Consider the following 16,809-nt stretch of genomic DNA (forward strand, 5'->3'; position numbering starts at 1 on the left):
TTATTTTTTTTATTAATTTTATTTTAGAATGCAATGTAAAAGAAGTATTGATTTTATTCATGATTTCAAGAGGGATTATTTTATTCTGTTATTTTGTTGTGGCGTTGTATTATAAAGATAACAAAATGCTACAATAAGTATGTTCAAAGTTCCATGTACAAAATTAACAAAACTAATCATGTTAGATAATGCAGAGGATCGCAAAAAGGCTCAGTACTTCTCTTTGGAATATATAATTGACGATAAACAGCATAAGGAAGAGCAGGCGCATTATGTCACTAACGTAGAAGACTACAAGAAGGATCTGTACGTCTATCCAGTGAGTGAGGGGGTTAATCCTCTCAGAGCGCTAAGTAAATGATACTTTAATAATAATAGCGTAATGATAATAAAATGATAAATCGTATTGCCTTATGCTAATAAGGTAGTTTTTTTATTTATTGAATGCTAACATTTAATACTAACCCTCACATAATAACAACAATAAATCGAGACATTGCAATCATCTTTTCATGTAACACTAGACTTATTACCTCTTTATATTCCTTTCGATAAACTATATTATAATAACTGATATTGTTAAGGATAATCTACACATCGCAACATGGAATATTCAAAATTAATAAAATAAAAATGTTATACACAAGCGAGACATAATTGTGAAAAATGCATCAACTTCAACATTAAATGTATGGTATAAGTAGACAAAAGTTTGCGATATTGAATAAATATAAATGAAAATTCTTGAATGCAGAGATTTGTTAGGATAAGATGGTCTCTCCCGAATTAAAAGGAACAACTTGCGAATTTCTTCTTAATATTCATTTCACTGAACATACGAAGTGAAACATAAAATATGAGCTACGAAACAAATGCATAATGAAACAGGTACAGCAAGAAGGAAAAATTTCCGAATTTTAAACAAGTTCGGAGAGAAATTACGCGTGAGGTATAGAATAAAGCATACACTGCTAACTATAAAAGTAGAGACAGTTGAATCCTAGAAGAGTGATAGAACTCAAAAAGGGGTCAAAGGAAGATTCCGAAAAGTAAAATTGACGATGCACGAAAGAATGACGGTGAAAGTGGATTTGATAAATTAAAAGGAACTTTAATAAAGTCCTTGAAAGATAAATAAGATTCTTCACATTGATATCGCGCAATGGAGCAGATTACAGGCAGATAAAATGAAAACGTAAGTACAATAACCGCGTGAAAATAGCAATAAAATAAAAGGATGCACACATCAGGGGAAGTAAAGTACTCGATGGGTATGTAATTTTTTCATATTCTTTTAATTGTATTCAAGACATGACAACACGTTTTCAATAAATCATTAAACTTCCGAAAATACCAGCCGACCATATCCGAACCCTCTCGCCTCCTTCCTCTCTCTCTCACTCTCTTCCCTCCCTCCCTCCCTCTCTCTCTCTCTCTCTACTCGTGCTAAGAGCTTTCTTACAGGACTTGAAAGTTTATCTTTTACAAAAGCCGTACAACATGCCGCGCAAGGCTACTTTATAAACTGAACGCGGAGGACTCTACAAAATCTTAAACATTCTAATCTCGCGTGTGTATGTGTGTTGTGAGAGGTTGCGTTTATAGAAGATAAATGAAGGGTTAAATATTATACGCTTGAAACAAAAGGAGGAAACTTGAATTTATCTGCCGATTGGATCAACTGCCCTGCTCCCTTTCGCTTCCTTCTCCCTCGGAAAAAGACATTTCCGCAGCTCGGCGGCTGCTCGCGAGGCACGAGAAGACGAGCAGAGCACTTGCGCCCCAAACGTCAGATTTACAGCGAGTATTAATAATGCAATTTAAGTAGTTTCTAAATCGTTATAACATCCATTAAGAGTGCGTTTCGCATTTTATACTTCGAATAATCATTCGTACATATCTTTTTTTCTTTTTTTTCCCCTCTCTTTGCAGTAATATTATATAGAATTGCCACTACATTTATATTAGTTATTTTATCTGCTACTCTCCAAATATGTATCCGCTTTTAAAAGTAGATTAAATGTGTCTTTAGAGTTACGATAATCTTTTTTTTTCGGTTCTGCCTCGTGTTCTCGTCAGCACTGATTCTCTTTGTTCCTCCTCTCTCGGCTTCCTCCTTTTCTTTAAATCGTGCAACAACCCACCCAGGATCACGGTGATCGTACGAATAATAGTTACTCGGAGATTTGCGCGCGCGATCCCTCGGCTCGTTTCGAACTAGCGAAAGCATCAGAATCAGCTCTGCTCGACACCAGACATGAATGGGGTACATGTTACAACAGTAAATGGTTTACAATGGTATTAATAATCCAACAAGAATACATCAATGCAGCTTGCGTTTATATTAAATGCGAGGACCGCGAATGCGCCGGCCGCGTGCGAATCAGCAGTCACACCCTCGGGGCATCCCCCGTATTGCCCGACCGCCGCAGCGATCGACAAACGTAAACCCTCCTCTCCGGGGCGAAAAGGAGAGGTCTCTCGCGCCACTTATGGATCTTTTTCTACCGCGAGATACGCTCCGCGTTTCTCTCCTCGTCCATTTGTCCCGGTAACAGCGTTGCGCCGCCGAAATGATGCCCGATTCGAAAAACGGTTCGCGCGTCGCGCCAGACCGCGTTCGCCACCGCTGGACCGACCCACCGAAGTTAAATTATACAATTATCAATAACAGCTGAGCGCATGTACAGTTTTCGGATCAACGAACGATCATCCGCTCTTTCCCCTCCCTTCCCTCCGCCTCGTAAACCGGAAACTCAAGCGACTATTTCCGAAACACGGTGCAATTGCTTCTAGTTTGTAAAGCTCGTAAGGGCGTTTTCCATTTTGCTCTTCCCTCACACAGAATACATAATCCACATAAATGTGTATACGCGTATGTTTCGTTCCTTTTGTTTTGTATATATATCATATAATATATCCCATGCGCTTTCGCGTCGTTACACTTTTTTTTTCCTTTCTTCGGATATAAGAGAAAGTAAAAAAGAAAAAAGAAAACGGGGAAAACAAACGTACTAATGATTATCAAATATACATATTATCGCGCGTATGCGTGTAATCTTTTCCTCCTCTATGAAAAATAATAGCGTAGTATACGTTATGTAATATTTAATAAGAATATTATAAGGTGTGTGTGTGTCGGGGCCCACATGCGTTTTTTTTGTTTCTCTCATCTACATCGATATCTTTTTTTCTTTTTTTTAACTTTTTAACTTTTATTACATTATTACCTGCGTTCGCTATCGTTACTTTAGTTTATATCTCATATTACGTATATAAGCAAAGCTACGTTAAGGAGAACTTAAAATTTATGAACGTCGAGTGTGCGGCCCGGAGGCTGGTTCCTCTCTCACTTTTTCCCCTCCCTCGTTATTACGCTTGTAACATCTCGGATCGCTATGGAAAAAAACGAGTCTACGCGTACAGGCTTACGGTTAGAAGTTAAAAGATAAGGAAAAACACACGATGCCCGTCATCGCGTACACATCTAAAGAATTGCGCGAAACGTAATATACAATACGTCCCTTTTTCTCTTTCCCTTCTCTCCCTCGACTGTCGTTTAGCAACGAGTTCTAGAAATTAGACGATCTCCCGATTTTTTTTCTCTTTTCCTCTCAAGATTCGCGCGGGGCAACCTAAGGCACTATAAGGCGTGAAAAGAAAGAGGGCGGTAACTTATAAAGAGACGTGCGAAGCGGGCCGTTTCTGCCGAATAAAGGATATAACTGTTCGTGAATACATGTTTAGTGTTAATTAACGTGAATCCTATACTCGGCTGTATATCGTGTTATGCGCTCCGTGCTAGAGTAGCGTCGAAACGAAATGAGAAATGCTTCCCCTTTGGACAAATCGAGCGCGTCACATCTCGCGGCGAGGCCTCGCGGACACGAAACGATCCTCCGCGCGATTCACCCAACCGTTTCCTCGTTACGACAAGCCGTTTGCCATCCCAGCAAGATTATCGAGAGTTTTAGTTTATTCACTTGGTGTACGATAAATTTTTGTTTCCCCCTGTTATTAATTATCTGTTCACAACACACAATGTTTCAAAGTTCGTTATAGACTGTTACTTCATAAATACGATAGATTATTTATTAACTTTTAACGGTATGTCTCAGTATTATCATAGACGACTTTCGTGGGCCCCACTTTTCTACTTATCACAACGAAAAGCAGGCGGCTCTGAGTCGCGAACCGCGCCTGTTTTTTTTACGTCGTTAATGCTTTATGCGAGAGTTTCCTTAGTTTTCAACATTTTCTGCTTTCTGTTGTATTCAATGTGAATTCTCGTTTTTTTCCCTTTTTTTCATTTTTGCATTACGCTTCGCGTTTACATTAAATTATTTCACGTTATTATTATTGTTGCATACTTATATCAGTAGCAGCGGCAACTGTTCACGTTGCATTCGTTATTTGTGTCTTTATTTTGTTTTATATCCGGTATTTATATCAAGAGTTCGATTTCTCAGAAAGAAAATCATCTATCTTTACGTAAAAGCGTAAAGTGGCGTTTTACTCTCAAATTCGTATTTCGTCAGATTCAAGAAGGTCGGCTTCTAGTACGTGTTATATGTATTTGAAGTGTGTAACATGTGTGTAAGTACACGTTCGGGACGAACGGCTTTGTCAATTCTCGAAATTTACGTTCAGAAAGGAACATCGTATCGGCGTATCGATATTTAGCGCAATTGCAACGTACCTTGCAAAGTAATCGTAAGCGCTCGCACGCTAATCGCAATCGTTATGAGAGACTCGAATGATTACAAAAAATCATATTACATGTATCCGTGAAACGTATGATTTACGAACGCTCGTCGAGACAAATACGTGTTTCAAGCAAATGTTGATTACTTCGCATATGCATCGCGTAAAACAGTCCAATTATTTTCCACATATGCTCGGCGCACGTCGAAGCTGACATTATTAGTTATAATTCATCTCTGTTATTCGCATATACGTTATATATCTTTTTTTTCCTGTTCCTACACGCAACTCAGGAAACTGAGAGCTTCGGAAATGTAGGAGAACATGGGATTAGTTTCTTTTTTCTTTTCAGCAAAATTTATCCGCGGATGTCATTTCTTTAACATGCCATTTAAAGCACTTCCGTCTGTCTTTCTTGCTGTCTTTCACTCTCTCTCTCTCTCTCTCTCTCTCCCCGCCTTTCTCACAGGATCTTGCTCCTTCAACTATTCTCAGACTCGTTAACTGTCATTTTACTCAAATTATATAAAGTTTCTCATTGTCCTAATGCATTTTACGCAATAACAAATCTACAAAAATATAACATTTTATCTTATCATCATATCTCATTATATTATCTCAATAAATGGTTTTCTCTTTTTACTTGCTTTAATCACCTTCATACACACGTCTTAGACGTATGTGTCTGCCTCGTCTTCGTTACTTATTTTAATAATCGTGTTCTGTCGTGCTGTCTTGTTATTTCGCTGTTATATAGCATTTCTATTGATAAAAGAACCCTCGTTTTATCTCTTTTAAACTCCGATGATCTTTGGTAGAAAGTCTTTTAGACTATTCTACACATAAATAGCATATTTTTAACATAATCATCTCCTATTCCGATGCGTAGTAAACTCATACGCACCTGGATTCTATATATACACCGTATCAATCACACTGCGTCACTTATAAAGCAACTGTTCATATGTACAATTAAACGAAACATGTTTCTCGAAATATGCCACACTAGGCGTGCGCACAAAAGCTCATGTTTCTTTTTTAAATGTAATAAAGGTAATTCTTTTCTTATTTTATTTAACAACCAATTTGTAATATATTTTTAATGTGTCATCAATTTAAAAAATTCATATAGATATGTGTGGATTTCTTTATCATAAAATATTAATTTCATAATAAAGAAATCCATTAATTTTCTTTATATATGTATAAAACAATATTTATATTATAATAATTATAAATATAAAATTATTATAATATATTATTATATAATAATATATTGTTAATGTAAGTTTAATAAATTAGATGTTTTCAATAGTTTCTAGGGACAAATTGTAGCACATGCGTCATAGTGTAGCATATTTTCCAAACATTATGAGGCATACCATAAGGATTACTTCTCAACAAACGCTCTTATATTAAACATCCTTATGATAAGCCTCAAGTCTGTTGTTAGATAGAAACGTTATTGTATCTAAACCTCAAATTGCATTCAGGTGATCCGTTCACACAATTCTCCAACGCAAATAAATATATGATCTAGATCACATATACACATGTACATACGGTGAATATATCCGTATGTATAAGTGTTTATAACGATATAATAACGACGTAATGCCACGTTTATGTACATCATTATCGTGGCTCTCTTTCTCTCCCATTCTCTTTCTCCCTCTTTCACTCTTATTCTCACACTCGTTCTCCTTTTTCTCTCATTCATTCTTATAATTACACGCACTCCAATATTCATAATTTCTCTCACATACTCAGGTACAATACATTCACACACTTTACACAGGCACAACTTACGTATAATATACTGCATGAGAACTCTAATCTAAATAATATATGTATATATATATAAATATATATTTTACCTATATGAAAAGCATCAGTCTCCATGTGCTAATGACTATCTCAGTATCCCATCTGACAATTGTTTTCGTCTACAAAAATCAATTAAACTATCACGTATAATATGGCGTATGTGTATCCATATATACAATATATCAGACTACTTCCTTCGTCAATCGGATCGAGTCACTGAGATACATCGCAGCGAGCATTTCATATAATACCGGAAAATATATATTTTCGTGTAAAAAAAATAATCACACTTCTTAAGAATTAAATACTTATAGCAGCTGAGACGATTTGTTCTGAGTAGTAAAATTAGCGCACGCATACACTAATCAGTCGAGTTCCATTCCATGGTAACGCGAGCGAAGTCAGCTCGCATTGTTTCCTTTTTTTTAGCACAAGCACGATTTTTGTCTTTCTATCTTATACAGAGTGGTACGTTTGGCAGTGAGGACATCATATATCGCATACGTCAAGAATGGGTAAAATCTTTACATCGTGCCACGTGCTATCGAGGCACCGTAAGTAAAGATTTTCTTGTCTCTTATTATTAGATCAATATTTTGGACCCACGTCAGAGCTTTAGAACTATTGTGCACGTAACATTTAGAGGCAGATAGTTTCCAAATAACTATCATTGTTTAGAAAATAAACAGTTTTGATTGAAATATATTAATTCCTTGTTAATATATGAAATTTTTATATCAATTTTAATTAAGCAAAAAACTAGTCAGATAATTACAAATGAATTTCATACAATTTTGTATGCAAGTCACAATACCGATTATAACACCTGTTATACCTAACCTTTCTTATACCGAATGATAAACAGAAGAACAGTTACAAACTGTATAAGTTTAGTTAAGATAATAAACAGGATGTCTGATTAAGTTTGGTTAGACAATGTTTTTGATGAGCCACATAATCAACGAATAATATACAAATTTTCCCCAGAAGTATCTGCCAAAATGTAGATTTCACGTAAATCTAAATTAATAACAAATATAACTTAATAATATCAAATTTGATAATTAAGAATTACCCAAAACTTTTCCGTAACAATTTCAAAGACCAATACTTAAATGTTACCGGTGCACAATTGTTCAGAATATATAAGTAGATTGTTAGCAGTCTTGAGTCATTATTTGGGAGTAGTTGCAGTCATTTTTCGAGAAGTTTTCCTTTTATATCTAATTTTCCGTAGCAACCGCAGTGACAAGCGGTGCATCACCTTGTCCCTTTTCCATGCCTTTACCATTTTCCACTGCGTCATCAAACTGACCTGGTACTGGCAGTGCGTCTTTCGTCAGTAGTGCACGAGCGTTATCGGTTTGAGTTTCGCTGAAAACAGAGTGTACAATTATACAAGTTGTTGAATTAAATCTGTACAATTATTTTGTTACAGAAAAATTAAAATGAATGTACTTTAAAGATATATTATCAAAGAGAGACACATTTTTTTTAGAAAATGAAAAAGATGAAGCAAAAGATTTTCTGATGTCATTATGAACGCAAAGATCAATAAATATTGGATTATAAAACGTACGTTGGTATGTACAGAAAAGCTACAAACACTCACTAATCGGTAAATCCATCGACAGCGATGCCACGGCCCTTGTTGTCTTTCTTCTCAATTTCCTTAGTCTTCTTAATAGTGGTTTTCTTTTTGCTGGACACCTAAATAATGGGTAAAAATATTTAAAAAATTTCTACGTATTGTTAACAAGAAAACGTGGCCGATTGTCCGTTTCCTCGATTTCGACGAGATTTAAATATATTGTGATATTAATAAGAGGCACATATTTGTTAATGTTCTCTTGTGAAATAGTCTTTCACATTTTCATAAAAGAATATATTAAGAAATGCAGGCGAGCAGAAGAGTATTAATGCATAAGACCTGGGTTTTCAATGATAAGTCGCTCGGCAAGGAAAAAATATTTCCGAGCTAATTACCCGCGCTAGATATTTTTCTCGCCTTATATATTTATTTTCAGAAGTAACAAGTTACCTTAAAAATTACGTTTCAATTGCACTTATTTGCGTACGTCGGATTAGCTATGCGCATTAATTTGCTGCGTTTAACTCTACTCAACACGCAAACGTTATCGGTTTAAGTGATAGTTGCGCGATAGGGATTCCAAATTCGATTCCGAGTTTTCATCACCGTCTCGTTCATATACCTACAAGATATTTTTACCTTCATTTGAGTCTTCTTGCCACGTCCAGCGATCGGAGCACGGGTAGCCCCGCGTGTTTGAAACGTCGGTCGGTTTATCGGATTAAATCCACGAGGAAGACCGTATTTAAGTCCGCCGATAGAAGTTACCTACAAAAAGAGAATTTATCTAAATTGTAATACATACAAAACTCGTCTAAGTGAAGAATACTATAATATATTCTAATTGTAAGAGTGATTTCTAGGTCAATATATCAGAAGATAAACCTAGAATTCGAAAGGAGAAAGTGTTATATGGATATATATTGTTTGAATTCTAAAAAGTCTCCAGGTGCTTGTTTCCCGCTACGAAATGTTCCGAGCATATGTGACCTGACATTTAATGTAGCTCGAAATATTTAAAATTAGAATACATATCGTAGTTTTACGATATTATATATGAATTCTCATTTTAAATTACATCGCAAAATATATATTTGTGAAAATTGTAACAAGTCTTTTGGTACTCGCGAGAAATTGTTGAAGTTATTTATCAACAATTTCGACAAGAAGTAACGCGAATTAAATACAAAAAAAAGAAGATAAATTACAAGACACGAAACAACTTAGGTCTCATCACTAATCACGAACAAAATTCATTATTTCATCAAATGAAAACCAGAACGCCAAATGATTACTTAGGTCCGAGCAAGATAAAGGTAGCCCAATAATTTTTAAATTTAATATGTGAATCTGTTGTTTTATATTAGATCCAATTTTTATTCAAGTGATATTTATTTATTAAAATTTCCCAAAAAATAAAAACCGACTTACAAGCGCAAGCGCACGTGCTTTTACCTTGCTTTATAAGTATGTATATTTTTTAAATTGATGCTAAAGTATACAAAGAAAATACTTCATAAATCTTGCTTTAGTTTCTAATAATAGCGTATGCATTATCATATTTTTCTATTTATAAAAATTTACAATATACGCGTCGAATGATTCAATTGACAGATACACGTGTGTAATTTGAATAGTTAATTATATAAGAACAATAGGAAAAAAAGAATATATAGTTATAATATATATTTCTCGAAAAGACCATTTATTTTTAGAAACAGATATGCCATTTTTATCTACAATATTTTATATATAACTATGTTCAATTGTATAAGGATTATTTCGTTACATTATTCAGTTATTGAAATGTCATACATGCTTCAGAAATACATGCTTTTTGTTTTAATAAACTACCACGAAAAGAGAAAATATACGTATTACCTAGAAAGAATGTATGTCAAAGGAAACGACCAGTTAAAATACTCTGAATTAAAATATATAGAAACCTTTATTTTAACAGCGTTCATATTACATTTAAAAAAACATGCGATAATACAAAATCGCAATCTACAAAAAAAACATGGTGTAAATATACGTGTCAAAATAATTTCTTGTCCATTCTAGTAAAGCAACATGTATATAAAGCCGCATAACGAGGATAAATTAGCTGTCCTCCGCTTAATATACATTCTCAAATATATAATTCCAGATTTATTTCCATGATGTATCGAACGTCTACATATAAAAACTATATAAAAACTGTATAAGCAAGTAACTGTGCATTAAATTGATTTACGTGATGTCCCTCCTAAATGCACGCATTATCCGATCACACCAGCGACGTTAAATAGTGAAAGCGGACTACTCAATATCTCGAACGTTCCCCTAAAATCTGTCCAGAATATCGTCATCGTGTGCTTCTTACTCCATATACACCCAACGATAACCGAGCCATCGTTATGAAATTGCAATCACATACCCTATATTGAAAATATCTGTTTACATCTTACCTGCGGGGGAATTCGTCCACGGGGGTGCCCCTGCAGGGGTTGTGGTAGTCGACCAGGCTGTCCGTAATTCGGGCCCCATTGACCAACTACGACGCCAGCGATCTCCAGTTGGCCGCCACGCGAAGGGATTGGACGACGCATTAAACCTCGCTGCGGTAACGTGCCGCTTCCACGCCCGCGCATTAACCCGTCGTTAATGCTACAGCCAGCTGGCAAAATATTGGAGGGGACTGATACACGAATACCTGCGAGAATAATAAGTAAGATTATTACAAATGTCACAAAACACAAGAGGATTAAAATTACGTACTGTTGACGTACAAATTAAAATGCATAGTGATAGAAATATTTGTTACGTAGATTATTAGTTCTTGATACATAGAATTAGTTTCTCGCAATCTGCGTGTGACAAATATATTTTCTTGCAGAAGGGTTAACGAGTTTGTTTGTATTTTACAATGTCTTTATGCAAGTTAAATATTGCTCGCAAAAACACATGTGATACGATCCATAGTCGTACTGCTTTAACCAAATTTCTTACAGCACTTTTACTTTACATAAAAAAACATTAGAAAATGTATTTATCAGGATATTTTATCGCAGTTTAGAGATTCGTAGGGCTGTATTGAACTTGAACCCGACGAAGCAACATTAGCTGCTTTTGCTCTACTTCCATTCGAGAACATCCTATTATAAAAGATCATAGGATGCTAAGGAACGTGGAAGAGTTACTAATGAAAAGAAAGAACCATCGGATAAGGGTAATTGTATCAAAAGTCGCGTGTTTTACCTGTCAAACAAATAACTGTATCATAACAAAACTACATAAGCTATTATACTAACTCTTTTTCTCTTTTTCTTTCAGATACACTGTTCAACCGTTATCGTTTGTAAGTGATTGGAAAATCATTTAAAAAACTCTCAAATTCTAAGGAAAACAACATGAGGAAAGCCTCTCTAGTAGTGGACATTACTGGCTGGGGCATGGCTCTGTGTCGACTCATAGTCGGCAAGTCCGAGATTCAATCTTGACTTTTACTCTTGCCATATTTAAAAGAAATAAATGACGCTGTGTGAGAGTGGTTGAATTGGTAATCGTCGGGATTCGAGTTCAATCTCTCATATCACGAATTATCATACGGATTTTAAATGCGAAATAATCCTCCAAGATTGAGATTGGACGTGAGTTAACCCATTCGTAACTCAACTGTGGAAAATTTCAAAAACAAACCTCGGGTTCTAATTCAAGTCAAAACTTAAAGGCTACAAAGCCTTAATTATTTTTTTAAAAAAAGATAAGAAATTACAGAGTCAAAAGTTTCAAAAACCTACGTCCCAATTAGAGATAAATAAAGAAGAAAGAGGAAGCACGTGGCTGAAAGAAATGTAATACCTGGCGTGACAGGTAAAGGTGGTCGCGCAAACATAACGTTAATTCCCTCAAGTATAGCTTTTCTCATCCTCTCGACCTTTACAACGCGGTCAATGTGGCCGCTGCACAGTTCCAACAAGTTCTTGGCGATGGTAGCACGGGCCAGTGTATGATGAAACAGTTTGCCGTCAAAGTAAAGCCAGGGACAGCACATTAACCATGGAATCGGCGCGCCACAAGCATCGTTTGCTAACAGCGCGGTCTCGACGCCAGCCATGAACAAGGTAGCCAGCTGTACACCGCGTGATGTCACTAATGGAAGCTGCATACACACGATACATTAAAAATCAGTCTATTCGAGCACTGCCTGAAACGACAATTGTATTGCAAAATAATTGTACATGTTCGTTTTACCTGCAGATCCTGCAAATACTGCGCGTTCATAAGCTCCGGCGAAAAGGCTTGCGCGATGAAAGCGTCTAATTCCTGACGGCGCAAGATTTTTATCTTGTCAGAAAAAGACATGATGTATCTGCAAAAGAAATAATTGAAAAGGTATTTATCGATTGGATCAATTCCAATCAGTTTCGTACACCTTTCATTTGCAGCGAATGAAGAAGTCACAAAGAAAATCTCTTGGTAAGAGTGTCTGAAATAATCGTACGTGATGTTCACCTTAAAACACAGGCCATGACCAGCAGATGTTGCGGTACATATGAGGTATTCAACATAAGAGGCGTGTCCGATCTCATACAAGTCAGGAAACCTCTAAGTCTTCGCCGCTTATCATCTATAACTGTGCTAAAGAACAGTAAACTTGGTCAGTTTATAAAAAAATTATGTGAGTCTACAGAACGTTATAATTAGCTCTACAATTAATTCGCAGTAATATGCATATTCAGTTGAACCGATATTAAACCGCTTACCCAAACCACAAACGTTGAATCGTAGGCACGCCCCAACCGATCTGCTCCGCTTTCACTAGCTCAGGAGTCTGATATGGATTGGACTTGGACCATACCCACTCTTTTATTATTACATCCGGTATCTCGATCTTTTCACTATCTGTTGGAATAAATTTGCCAGGTGACAATTCAATGCAAAAAGACGAATGTCGATAATTTGTGAAACCGACGCATCGCACTTACCACCTTTCTCTTTACTTTTCGTAGCTAGGTACATCCGGTGATGGAGATTAAACAGAATCGCGTACACCATTTGTCGAATTGGTCTATAAATCACGTGAATAGAAGGAAATTCGCGGTGATTCTCGTCTTCCAGGAGGACCGGCAATTTGATTTCACCAGCAATGAGAATTTGGTAGATGTACGGCGACATGAGTCCCTTCTGATGACGTTCCGAAGCGGTACGCATAACTTCTGGCGATGTGATGGGAATACTGGTAGTTTTCTCCGGTTGTCTCGCGGAATCCGCGGTCGCGTGAGATGGCGATGTCGCCGAGGAGCTGCTACTCGAACTTGACGAGCTTATCAAGAGATTGTGAGTACCGTTGATGGCATGTCCGTCGCCTGTTAAACAAATTCCAGACATTTAAGGTAGAACGTTGCCGTCGGCGTTTCCTTCAACCGACATACTTTGCTCTTCCTCTATACGTATGGCATCGGCGTCCCCATGGCCTTGAATACCGGGTGGATCGATCACAATTTGCGGCGCCGCCTTCGCGTTAGCCGTCGCCTGTTTGTACGCGTTCAAACTCTCGCGCTCGCTCTCCAAAGTTTCAGAAGCGAATCTCGAGGTTTCCAAATTAGAATCACTTTCCGAGGCTGACGGCGTGTCGGACAAGTTCGATTGAGTCTGTGTGTTCGGCTTGGAATCCAGTTTATGAACTAAAAAAAAAAAGTCGGAGATGTATTTACTTGCAATATTAACTACATTACGACTAAAACAGCCTAGCTACATACGCAATTACCATCTACTTCTATGTTGAGTTTTTATAATTCGTTTACTATCCTTGCGTAAAACATCGTTTATTTAGAAATAAAAAATTCCCCGATAGCGTATTTTAGAATATGTTGAATTTGTCTAGTAATTGGGACTCGTTTGGTTAACATTAAAAAGCCTCACCTTTCGTTGGTTTCACAGGCTTATAATGTAAAAATCCCTCTTTCGTTCCGTTTAAATAGTATTGAACAGATTGTCTCAACTTCGAACACCTAGGATCGGAGACGGAACCGAATACCTTTTGCGAAACCACATCCAGTTCTGCGGATGGCAGTTCCCTGACAAAGCTCGCGATTATCTTAATCATTTGCTCGACGCTTGTCTTATTCAGCACGTTGGTGCTGATATTATGACTTTTGTAGAAATCGACCAAGTCGTTTTCGGTCAGTATGTAATTTCCAAGTAAAGCTGCCAGTATGCACAGCCGGTCAGATGGTATGTTGAGAGCTCTAGTGAGTTCAGAAAGCATGTATTCTTTTGTGTCGAGAGAACCCTGTTTACAAGAAAAATATATATGGTCGTTAGAGGCGCCGCGTGTGTAAATTGTCGCACAAACAAATACGTTTTCGCCGGTAAATGATACACACTTTGTATGTAAGTTTCAATTGTTCGGATGAGAAATAGCGCGGGGGATCGAATGCAGCGTATTCTGCATCGTCAGCTATCAGTCCATTGTAACTATTCTCACGACAATAAGCAATGACTTCTTGGTGGTGGTCATCCATGCTACATAACTGTTGAAACATTAATGTTGATTGTAACGTTTCATAGAGTTCTTTAAAATTATTGTACGTAACGTAACGCTATTGTTACCGCATTTTAATCAACATTGTGGCCTGTAAATGCAAAGAGACGATTAAAGGGAGAAACGAAGGCGGACAATCAACTTACAACTGTGACATTGAGATGCCTGAGAGCCATACGTAAACTGGTTCTTAAGCATACAGGAGGAGTCCACCAGATTTTCGGTGGCGGCGTACCTTTCGTTGTTATATGTTTCAAGACCTTGATATGTCAGAAAGACGTCTTTGAGTATTTGCATTGCCGCCCAATCGTTCTGTACATGTAACTATGCGACTTACATTGTTGACCTTAGCGCGCACTTGCAACTGCTGTTGCACCCAATCCGCCCTCCGAAGGGGCTCAAAACATCCGTTAAAGAACACAGCTACCTCCAATCCCGACATTTCCATTGCTTGTATGAGAACAGCGAGGAACTGGAGCATACGATTCCATTGTCCGCCGCAGGCCCAATCTGCGTCAAAGTAGTCAGTAATTTATTAACTTCAGCTTACAGCCAACAAGGTGGACTTGATTTACAATATGTTCTTAACTCGTTCAGCCTTGCACGTTGTGACTACTATTTCTAATTGCTTTATGAAACCTAAATTTACCAAATCTAAGCTGAGCTTAATTCTATGTTAAGCTTTTAGCCCATTTGTGTCTGCGTCAAAGTAACAATAGCGTTAATAATCGAACTGACTTCTGTGGCGAGCGTGGCGTAGAGAAACAAGCGTCGCTTAACTTTAATCTCAGTTCAATTCACGCCTGCCTCTTTCTAAAGTAACAGCCGTAAAGAGACAAAGAGCGAATTAAGCTAAAGTGAAACAACGTTGGCGAAACCGGGCCTTAGTGAGGAAATAAACGAAAACCACGGACGCCGCCGGTCCTTTCGGGCGCCACAGCTTTACCTGAAAAGAATCCACCGTACAGTCGATCCAAGCAACACTCCCCATCGAGTACAAGCCTCAATTTGCCGAAATTGTGTAGCTGCTGCCCCTTAATCACGCGGTTGCGCTGCGACTTCTGCGCGACCATGCGCGCTATTTTCAACAAGTCCACAGGTACGGATCCACCTTGCACGCAATTGCCGTCCAGGAAAGTTTGCAGGTCTTGTATGCCCATGTTTCTAATATTTCCGAATTGCACTGCAGTCACGAGACACGTTAAGCTTGTTTCTGGTTTTCTTCCTTTCCTTTTTATTTTTATGTACACAATACTTTTACTATCCTTGTAGGTTGCTTGCGTTGCTTTTCTGTCTTAAGACCAGCGGTGTGTTTTTGCCCTCCTACGTTGCGGTACGTTTTTGAAGTGCTTTAAGACATGAAGAAACCCAATTCCAATTTCAAAAGTTTCAATCTGCAACGAGAAGAGAACCGACGATGTAATCTCGGGCGCGCGCGACATCAGCGGGATCGCGTGTCGACGTTTACGCTCGTCCGCCGGCGCCGAGTTCGCGTTCCGCCAGCGGATCGGCAGCGGAAACCGAGCTCCGTTTCCGCGACCGATCGATCGTCACACGTTCCGCCGACGTGACCCGCGGCGGACACCCCGCAAAATAGGCTCGGCTACTCGGAGGCGAGTGCAGTCTCGACCGTGACCAAAAAGTGTGTTCTATCACGGTCGGGCTATTTAGACAGCAGCTCCGTTCGCGCGGCGCGACTCGCTGGCAGCTGGTAAATAAAAGAAACCGGGGAGGTCGAGCGACACAATTCACCCGAGACTCGCCGCCGCGCAAATTGCGTCCCTCGTCCCTTCCCCGCGCGCCCGACGCCCCTCTCTTCGCCGCCTGTTCCACCGCCGAGGTGGCCGAGGGCCCCGGAGCTTTCCGCGTCCCCGCCAGACGCTGCAGACCACGGGGGAACGTCGCGGCGAGGACGCGCAGAGCCGGGGGACCAGTCGGCGCCATTTACTTTGTTTACGCGCACGTCGGGGGGTCATTGTTACACCGCCGCGTTGACGCCGGCTGGCTAGACTCCGGCAAGGACCGGTCCCATGATGGTGGGACGGGCCCAGCCCCCGCAGCCGGGGGCCGTCGTCGCTGGCACCCCGACGCGCGGTCCTCGGTCCGCGCGGGACGGCGCGCGGGGCGGCGCGAGCCGAGCGGTAACGGACCGGGACGG

General features: G+C 38.7%; 2 protein-coding genes across 4 annotated transcripts in view; one reads left to right on the forward strand and one right to left on the reverse strand.

Annotated features, from left to right (window-relative positions):
- LOC105569399 (nardilysin) overlaps positions 1 to 1,351 on the forward strand; it is a 7,695-nt gene extending 6,344 nt beyond the window's left edge. The window contains exon 14 of one of the 2 annotated variants that reach the window (XM_012025848.1): positions 186 to 1,351. In XM_012025848.1, coding sequence (XP_011881238.1) covers positions 186 to 361 — 176 coding nt within the window. In that variant the 3' untranslated portion in view covers positions 362 to 1,351. The remainder of the gene's footprint in view (positions 1 to 185) is intronic. The other variant, XM_012025849.1, reaches the window with a different exon arrangement.
- A 5,028-nt stretch (positions 1,352 to 6,379) lies between these two features.
- LOC105569400 (constitutive coactivator of PPAR-gamma-like protein 1 homolog) lies at positions 6,380 to 16,044 on the reverse strand. 2 transcript variants are annotated; one of them, XM_012025850.1, is made up of 15 exons: positions 15,598 to 16,044; positions 14,989 to 15,161; positions 14,798 to 14,911; positions 14,494 to 14,640; positions 14,030 to 14,399; positions 13,540 to 13,791; positions 13,093 to 13,473; positions 12,871 to 13,009; positions 12,620 to 12,745; positions 12,359 to 12,476; positions 11,966 to 12,266; positions 10,573 to 10,817; positions 8,762 to 8,890; positions 8,144 to 8,241; positions 6,380 to 7,905 (listed from the first exon to the last, which is right to left on the reverse strand). In XM_012025850.1, the coding sequence occupies exons 1-15, from the start codon at positions 15,809 to 15,811 to the stop codon at positions 7,755 to 7,757; spliced, it is 2,958 nt and encodes a 985-aa protein (XP_011881240.1). In that variant the 5' UTR covers positions 15,812 to 16,044; the 3' UTR covers positions 6,380 to 7,754. The 2 variants fall into 2 exon arrangements, with proteins under 2 accessions (XP_011881240.1, XP_011881241.1); XM_012025851.1 differs by lacking the exons at positions 6,380 to 7,905; positions 8,144 to 8,241; positions 8,762 to 8,890 and adding an exon at positions 10,054 to 10,454.
- Positions 16,045 to 16,809: the final 765 nt, after the last annotated feature.

The sequence above is a fragment of the Vollenhovia emeryi genome, unplaced genomic scaffold, assembly GCF_000949405.1.
Source record: "Vollenhovia emeryi isolate VEMERY1.0 unplaced genomic scaffold, V.emery_V1.0 DF939124.1, whole genome shotgun sequence".
Taxonomy (NCBI): domain Eukaryota; kingdom Metazoa; phylum Arthropoda; class Insecta; order Hymenoptera; family Formicidae; genus Vollenhovia; species Vollenhovia emeryi.